Genomic DNA, 9,922 nt, shown 5'->3' on the forward strand with positions numbered 1-9,922 from the left:
ATATGGATTAATATAAATTAACTGTTTTGAGATCCGAAATAGGTTTAACCGGCTTGTCGTGGCCTACATATGTGCGATGGCCTAATATTGATTTACTCAGCACATTTGAAGTCGTATGGAGTTCATTCTAGTTCCCCTAACAATCATTCTACTAGACAGTAATTTATAAGTTAAACAATAATAATAAACAAATATTCACATATTTTGTAGTTGGTAAGACTAGGTTTTATCCTCAAATTAATATGAAATATTATGAAGTATCCCGTGCGACAAGTGAGTATACTGCCACTCCGGAACTCTTCTCACAAAATAAACATCCATCTGCCGCAGTGCGCGTTGTCGCATTGCAGGTGTAACCGAACCAATGAGCGTTACCGTTACAAACGTTTCCGTAGTAATTTAGGGCGAGATACGAGCCATTTCCGCGATGTTGATGGAGGCTGAACTGAAAATAGTCCATTCTTAATACAACAATTCCTAGTTAAAACGTACTTTTTCTGCTAAGAAATTATACACTATTTGTGGACACATTTGCTTGGTATACGGACAAAGCAGGTCATTTGGATATATACAAATTTAAGACAGCGGACGAATATAACAGCAGGGCTACTACTAGTACCGGTGTAATAAACACGGGGGATATTTACAGCAGCTGAACACAGCCGAAAGCTTATTTAAAATCCACAATGGTAAGTTCAATTTTGACAAACATCAACTCAAATTTTTGACTTTAAACCCAAGCCAATATTATTTCTAAATTTACTGTATGTGTATTTTTGGATTTTGTAACGTTATCATCGACTTTAGACTTGAGATGGAGTATTGATCAGAGTTTAAAATGGATTCTGAATTATGTTATTATTATAAGTGTTTTTCCTAAACATGTAAATTGGTTTAGCATATAGCCGATATGCTATCATTGCTATGGTTATAATAATTTCGCTTGCTACATTTAGATCCAGAAACATTCATCCCATCATGCTAATACGGTTGTATTGTTGCATGTTTTTAATTTTTATAATAAGTTAACAATGCTCAATCATCATTTCTTTGAAATAATAATAAAGTTAGTTGCTTTATCCGAGAATGCTTACTAATCAGCCAATTTATAGTCCCTGTAATTTAAGTATTTTAAATACATTAAAACTCTCGTGATGTAAATGAGGATATTGTCGTTTCCTGGATTATAAAAAATGATATCACAATAATTTTTATGAACATTTAAACTAAAATGATGTAATATTTCTACAAGGTTAAAAGAAATGAAAACGTTATAAAAATTAATATCTCAAAAAAGTATGAAGGGGAGGTAACTCAAGAATAGTGTCAGGATTAATATTTCCATAAGTTTGGTACAGTGCATGTCTAGTAGTCTATTGTAGTTAATCATGTAACTAGGGGAAAACCACTAAATGGAAGGGATTATTTATATGCAAACTAGAGTTGTATACCAGTGCAAAATCTACGTTTTGAAAACTATCGGACAATTTCAGCTGATTTGTTCAAAACAATGTAAAATTCTGAAATTTTTATTGGACATGTGTTATTTATGGAATCATACTAGCCTGGACCTCACACATCTGTTCGATTTATCACTGTTATTCAGGTTGGGCACACTCACACATATGCAGGATATTCCTGCATTTGAGTAACACTTACTATTTTAATTTTTGTATCAAAAATTGTCATAATTTTCATATTGGCATATAACTGATTTAAGCAGTATGTTTTTGTGTACGAGTTACTGAATTCTTCTGTCTCACTTTATCATAACAGGGGTTTCAATATCAGGTGGTACCCGGTACTTTTTGCCAGTTGAACCTGGCTGTGGTACCGCCTGATTTGGGCAAAATTTCATTAGATAGCATACAGATGGTATAGAAAAGTATCCCCTGAAATTGCAATTGTACCGCCTCTCCTGAAAGATAATGAATGACTACTAGTACAGTGAATAGCCATCATGGAAATTCAGTCAAAATGGCATGGTTGATTGAATTTTACCTGTATTCTATTTTTAGCCCCTGGCATAGTAAACAATAGCGGTGATTTTGTTTGTGACTTTAACGAAAATTTAGACAACGAAATTTGTCCCCATTTCAGTAATATGAGAGGTAGTTAGTAATTTACAGAGCTGATGAAATGTACTACTCGTCCGCTCACCCAGACCGTGGATTGGTCTTCGGACAATGTTGACAGCTTATGATCAATTGTCAGTCAGATGAGCCAAAAATTCTTGATGACCTGGACCTTAAAAGATATTATTCAATGTATGTCTCTTTAATCGCTCAATATATTGGCGACGTTCAACTGAATATATACAGCTATAACAACATAAAATTTTGTCACATATGCTTAATTATCTGGAAAATATCGAGGGCAAGTGAAAATGTCTTAACGGGCAAGTACATTTAAAAAATTTTCCAGGCCATGGTAAATTGTATTAGTGATGGTGCCATGTAAAAAATTATGATGTCTTTAACGCTTTAAAACAACTTTGTGCGTTTTCATTTCACAGAATCCTGAATTTGGGTAATTATATGTAACTAAATGGTTACTCAAATGCAGGACTGTAAATATAACAATCTAATTTATTCTTGCACATTAAAGTCACAAGATTAAATTAATTATATTTTATTCAGCAACATTAAATAATGTTATTCAAGATTTCAAAATTTGTAGCTAATTTTCCAGTTTGCCTATAATTAGCAAAAGTTGCAAAAGTGTTTTTTCCCTCTTTAGCAAATTATGCATTTGTTGCATTTCTTAATGAAAAAACATCACTTGGAAGCCTTAAATAATGTATTTAATATATAAATTAATGTAACAATTGAAAAGCACATACAGACAAATGTAAGTTACATTAGCTGCCGATCTGTCATTAATATTAAACATAGTCTACTACATCTTGCCTATTGTTTCTCTTACACGTCTGCGTTATTGGGTAACGGGCGAGTGAAGAAATTAGAAAAAATTGTAATTTTTGTGAATTAGTGCATGCACTGCAGTGAGTGTGATGTGCAGAAGTGCAGTGTAACCATTTGCAGGAAGTACTTGGAAGTAACTGCTTTTTTTTTCGTATTTCAGGCAGATCAACTAACAGAAGAACAAATAGCAGGTACGTTAAGCACAAACAACGTCAATTATTAATATTGAAAAAACAATTTCATAATGATTTATTTCAAACTGTCTGATTTCTAACGTCCAGTAATAAATACCCTTTGTAACAAAAGGGTCAGGGTTTCAATATCGATTTTTGGGTACTTCAAAACTTCAAACCTAGGGGTCCCTGGTAATGCCAAAGTTAAAACCGGGAGGGAAATCCCTGAAAAATGTTATTTTTGATTAGTAAACAACAACTTGAATGAAGGGAAGACGTACACGTTTACATAATAAATAAATTAAAAAATATTTTAAGAAATGACTGCATCAGACAATCACATTGACATTCGTGGTATCAAACAAGTTTGGTTACAAGTGCATCTTGATTTAGGTAGTATATTCCTGATAGTGTATTTCTTATTGTTATCTCAAAAACATTGGAACTTGAGTCGGATTTAATTGTTTCTGTGTACTTTATGACTGGTGCATGTGACATACTGATACACTCGCCGAAAAGTGAAAACGAAAGTGTTTCTGCAGCTGGATGCCATATATTTATGCATTGGTCATAGTGCTATATGCACATGCGCAGCTAACCTCTCTGAATATACGTACTTTCAAATATATATACTGCACTGACCATGATTAAGCCTAGGACTAGGTTTGATATACAAGCCGTCTTGGCTCTTGTTAATGAAAAAGTAAAAATAGTGGGGTGAATAAAAGTAGGGATGACTATCGCCTTCAATTTTAACTATTGCAATACTATTGCTATCGAGGGAAACACTATTGCGATAGTTTTAATATTGTAGACTACAGTTGTAATATTATTATTATGATAGTATTGACCTGAATTGGATTACAATCCAGTCAATCATGAATTGACTGCCATGACGTACATCTAGTGCAGTATTGGTTTAGAGTTACTTCCCTTTACCTGCTAGCGTCAGTACCAACTCAAACGCAATGAAGATTGTGATTGAGAACATTGTTGATGTTTGCGTTTTGATTGAAAAGCATAGAAAAGGGACATTTTATTGTGACTGTTAGTCTGTTACTGTACAAACCTCTGTGAGTACATGATTTTAGACTTATAAGTTACAGAAAAATATATCTGACTATTGAAATTATTGATAGTTTGGCTTACTATCGGCGATTGTTATCAACTTTTTGAAATTGCCATCGATTGATAGAGTTGAGAGGCATACAATTGCAATATATTGATACTCAGATGTATTGTTACCCCCTTAAATAAAAGCAGAAAAGTGATCTTTATTTGACTGACAGATGTAGATCTGTCAATTATGACTGTCAAATTTTCTCCAGGATCTCTAGTTTAAAAAAAAAATGAAGAAAAAAACAAAACTATTTTGATAATGTAAAGTTCTTGTTTTCAATTTATTATGCATTACATCTTTTCTATTCAGAATTCAAAGAAGCTTTCAGCTTATTTGACAAGGATGGAGATGGTACTATCACAACAAAAGAGTTGGGAACAGTAATGAGATCTCTAGGTCAAAATCCAACAGAGGCTGAATTACAAGACATGATCAATGAAGTTGATGCTGATGGTAATTATGCTTGAAGTTAAATCTGATATTGTCTGCAAGGCATTATCTCATGTTTTGATCACTAATTACACGGCATTAGATTCTTACACAAAAACACACAAATCCACAGATTTGAAGATTCCAATCCAGCCAGAAAATTTTGGGAGGGCAGGGGTATGATGGATCTTAGAATATATTGATCAATTATCCTAGGATCAAACTCGTAAGAACAGGTGATGATCTTGTGATTAGAATGAAAAGCGAAAAAAAATCAAAAACCTGTAGGTATACAGATCACATCAGCCCCCACTTTTATTATCAAAGGAGCCCGGAGGTCTCCTAAGCAAATAAAGTTAGTGTCTAAGCCTGGTAGGTATACAGATCACATCAGGTTGAATTTCTGACCATGCCGATACTGGGGACTTTGATTTTACAACCCATGTTATGAGTTAAAGATACTATTAGTCATAATTGATGGTAACCGCCGCGATTGTGATCTATAGATTTTATGGAATGGTAAGCAAGTGAGCCATTCATGGTCTCATGAATTAAATCTGCTGAAATCTTTAAATAACTTCTTAAGAATAACTTATATTAATTTGACCAGGGCCCGGCACCATAAAACTATTCTCAGACAGATTTTTTACTCAAGTATATGATTTTACATAGGCTTGAGTAAAAAATCTGTCTGAGAAAGTTTTATGGTGCCGGGCCCTGATATCAGATCAACAAGTGAACATTGAGGCCCTTGGGTCTCTTAGCTTGTATTATTCATAATTATTTCACTAGATTTTATTAAACGCTGCAGTGAGAGCCATATAACCATTGCAGCAGCCTAAGTAAGGTTTAAAAAAATTATAATGTTTTGAAATTGCAATTTCATGTATTTTTCATTTATTTCAATAATGCCTACTTTAATGCTTTTAGTACTTTGATCTTTTACAGGTAATGGGACAATAGACTTCCCAGAATTCCTCACAATGATGGCACGGAAAATGAAGGATACAGACAGTGAAGAAGAAATCCGTGAGGCATTCCGTGTATTTGATAAAGATGGTAACGGCTTTATCAGTGCAGCTGAATTACGACATGTGATGACAAATTTAGGAGAAAAACTTACAGACGAGGAAGTTGATGAAATGATCCGAGAGGCTGACATTGATGGTGATGGACAAGTCAATTATGAAGGTATGCCTACTAAATGATATTTCAATCATAAAGAAAAATTATATTTTTTTGCACGCCAGATCCAAGAGTAGACTTTATATGTGCTTTAATTTTCATACTCACAAGGTCATTCGTTATAACAAACTTAGTAGCCATTTATGTCCGCATCCTACAGGCCTAATATTTGGTCTCTAGGCCTTCAACAACTTCACGAAGAGTCATTTGAAGATTTTGTGGTTTTTAGCTCTGCCTACCTGGCACAAAGGGGCCGTGAGCTTATGTCATGGCTCAGCATCCTTCGTCCGTCCGTCAACATTTCCTTAAATCACAACTAGTCGTAGTGATCCTCATGGATTGTAACCAAATTTGGCCAGCAGGGATCAATCTAGGTTTGGGGGAAACTACCCTTTTTTCAAAATAGGGGGAAAAGTTTGACGAAATATAGGGGGATTTGAATCTTCATTTTGACGAAAAAGTACTGTAAAACAACTTCTTTTATTTTTAGATTTAGTAAAGCAAAATTTTCAGCTCAAAAATGAAAAATTTCAGTTTATCATAAAATATGCAGTAGCTTTCATAAATATGAAGAAATTTGCAAACAAAAGTATAAAAAAGAAATGAAAAGGAAGTCACAGGGGATATTGTGTTACAAAAACGGTCATATTTGCTTCAAATGGGTCAGAGCTAGATTGACGCCTGGCCAGAAACATCCTGGTGGAAGGGGGGAAAACAGTGTTTGTATAAATTTTGGCTCTGACCCCGGGGGGCAGGAGGGGCGGGCCCAATAGTTGAAACAGAGGTAAATCTTTTAAATAGCTGCTGGTCATTGAGTTCTGCTTAGATTGTAACCTAGTTTGGCCAGAAACATCCTCTGGCGAAGGGGAAGAGAATTTGTGTAAATTTTGGCTCTGACCCCTGGACCAGAATATTTAAAGCAGGGACCAATAGGGAAACTAGAGGTAAATTCCTTCAGAAATGAAACAACAAACCTAAAAGGACATTGCTTGGCATTACAAACCAGGTAAGCGATACAGACCTCTTGGCCTTTGTATTTTATGTATAAAGTTGTATGATCACATATATCACAGATGACTATTAATGCTCTTGTTTCTATTTTTCAGAGTTTGTGACGATGATGACCTCAAAGTAAATATGGACTTTTGACATAGTAGTTTTTTCATTAAATTTGTTGTCCTTAATCACGTGGAATGTACCTTGGTACACTTGTGACCAAACTGGGGGAAAAGTGTAGTCCATGCGTGCTGTTTGGAAGCCAGACTGAATTGCCAACAAGGATTCCTTTGACAGCAAGTTGCTGTATTTCCAAACCAAGGGACTAATAGTCTCCCAAAAGGAACCATGTCCAGTTTTTGATGTAGAGCTACTTTCCACTCTTGTAAATGTTATGGATTATCAGTCAGGGAAAAATTCTGTTAGCTTAGTCTCTGAAGATTTTGTATTTAAAAACTGCAGTGAGAGGGGAAATATGTTGGAGGTGTCCATTGATTGTGTTGTCGGCAGACTTTCATTCATCAACATTTTCTTTCATTACCTGTTGACATTTGTTGTTGCATCCTGTGCATTTCTCTTCATTGTATACATTCTCCAGGAAAACGTTTCGGGTGTACAAATTGATAGTCACTCTTCATTGTGAGATTATATCGACAAAAAGAATAATCATGATTGTCTCTAAATAAACATTATTGTAATTTTTTCTGAGTTCTATTTGTCATATGCCAAGTTGTCGCTAAAATTCTTTCAATGTCGGTCGGGGAGTATGAAGCTGCACAGAACTATACATGTTTGTCAGATGGATAGTAATTAAGGATGTTTATTTATATTTCAATCTGTTTACTTTCAGGAGATATGTATATATATTATATATATATATATAGTTAATAAAATTAAATATATGTCAAGATTAGTTGATTTTAGACAGTTTCTTTCCTTTGTGTTAGTTTACAGGTACATGCAAGTCATTATGAAAATATGAAAATTGTCACTTTTCCTGGTCAATTACTTCCCTTTGATGTAAATTGATTTTTCCATAATTCATTCACCTACAGAATTATAAAGGAAGAAAATAGATCACTTAAAGTGCTTTATTTTCTTCCTTTATAAATTGGTCTTTTAAAGTCTGTTGGTAAAAAAATGGAGTTTTCAAAAAAACACATCAAATGGCTAAATCTGTTGTCTGAGCTAAGGCATGATGTGAAAATTAATGACTTCAGCAAATTTAATCTTTATTGCTCTGAAGTGAATTAAAAATATCACCAGTTTAAATAGCAGCAAATGCTTAAAAAGGATTTCAAACTCGAGATCTCGTATATTTTTAACTCGTCTGACCCGCCGTCATCCATCAGTTGTTACTTTTCACAAAAATCCCTATTTGTCATGTATGGATTTTAACCCAAGGACTGGTTTGGGCCCTTATTCCCCCAATTCATCAAATTTTCTTAACTGTTATTTAGTGATTAAATTGTTGCATATTTAATAATTTAGTTCCTCCCTCATTCAAATATGACGACTATTTTCTAATTTTGCTGCATTGTAACCATCCAAAATATGCATAAATAATGAAAATGTGGAAATTAAAAAAAAATTGTTAAGTTTTGGTCTAAAAAAAAAATAGAGCTGAGAATATGAACAGTATTTGACCCAATAAGTGCCCAGGGTGTTTAAAAAATTGAAAAAATGAAAAGGTGCTTAATAAGACTAAATTATTGTAGACCATACAGTGTTGATAGTTTTGGTCTGATGCCCGGGCTATAGAAACGAGACCACAAAAAGGGGAGGGGCACTTATTGGGTCGAATACTGTATGATTAGTTTGTTCAAGGATGTGCTATATGCTTAATTAGGTAAAAAAAAAATTTGCAAAATTTCCGCAATTTCATGATTTATTCATATTTTGAATGGTCACCATGGCAGCTATTACTGAACCTGCAAAATTAGAAAGCTGTAATTACAATTAAATTAGGGATTTACTAAACATGTCAAATCAAACAATCTTAATGATGTTATAACAGTTTTGAATTCAAAATTCGACGGATTTGGGGACACAAAAAAAAACCATTAGTCTGAAGCTTCCTTGGGTTTAGGGGACCCAATCTTGTAATGGAGCTTAAAAGATATGACTTAAGTGAAAAGTGAAATTTTCATTTGCTGTATAACTTGTGAATATATTTTCATTAAAAATCAGCAAGTAAGTTAAGAACGGAGTGCTGAAGAATGGTATGAAATTTGTATCGCCAGAAATTATTATCCCCCGCCCAACGAAGTTGGCGTGGGATATACAAATGGGTTCTGTCCGTACGAATTGTTTCCGGAGCATAACTCTAAAACCAGTAGAGATATTTCCACGAAACTTCATACACACATTGGTCTTATGGTCTAGTTGTGCCTTTTGCTATTTTTAGGTTTTTGATTTTTTGCATTTTTTCCGTAACCTTGGAAACATTGCTGAAAATATCATATTTTTGTATCAGGTTCGTTTCCGGAGCATAACTCTAAAACCAGAAGAGATATTTCCACGAAACTTCATAGACACATTGGTCTTATGGTCTAGTAGTGCCTTTTGCTATTTTAAGGTATTCATTTTTTGTACTTTTTTTCTGTAACCATGGAAACATTGCTGAAAATGGCAGATTTTTGTGTAAGAATCGTTTCCGGAGCACAACTCTAAAACCAGCAGAGATATTTCCATGAAACTTCATAGACACATTGTTCTTATGGTCTAGTAGTGCCTTTTGCTATTTTTAGGTTTTCATTTTTTGCACTTTTTCCGTTACCATGGAAACATTGCTGAAAATATCGTGGTAAATGTTACTTTGCAAAACTCCACCCATCTTTGTGTATATAGTCTAATATAAATGTCAAGGCTGTATACCTGATTCAACAATTGCAACCACGCTCTACTTGAATTATACTCCATCTTTCTGTAGCTCAACTTCCTTTTTCCTGGTTTTTTCATACACATAAGTCTCCACAATCAAACTTACTTCAGCTTTGATATCTCCATTGGCGGGGGATCTGAATGACTATGTCCTTGTTTTATCTTAAAGTGAACAGTCGGGCAAGGATGACTAAAGTCGGTAAAAATGGTGT

At 34.2% G+C, this 9,922-nt stretch overlaps 1 protein-coding gene across 1 annotated transcript; it reads left to right on the forward strand.

Annotated features, from left to right (window-relative positions):
* The first annotated feature begins 547 nt into the window (after window positions 1–547).
* Window positions 548–7,158, forward strand: LOC138317595 (calmodulin). Its single transcript, XM_069259372.1, has 5 exons — window positions 548–689; window positions 3,085–3,115; window positions 4,527–4,670; window positions 5,595–5,837; window positions 6,938–7,158. The coding sequence occupies exons 1-5, from the start codon at window positions 687–689 to the stop codon at window positions 6,964–6,966; spliced, it is 450 nt and encodes a 149-aa protein (XP_069115473.1). The 5' UTR covers window positions 548–686; the 3' UTR covers window positions 6,967–7,158.
* Window positions 7,159–9,922: the final 2,764 nt, after the last annotated feature.

Source organism: Argopecten irradians, chromosome 3 (assembly GCF_041381155.1).
Source record: "Argopecten irradians isolate NY chromosome 3, Ai_NY, whole genome shotgun sequence".
Lineage (NCBI taxonomy): Eukaryota > Metazoa > Mollusca > Bivalvia > Pectinida > Pectinidae > Argopecten > Argopecten irradians.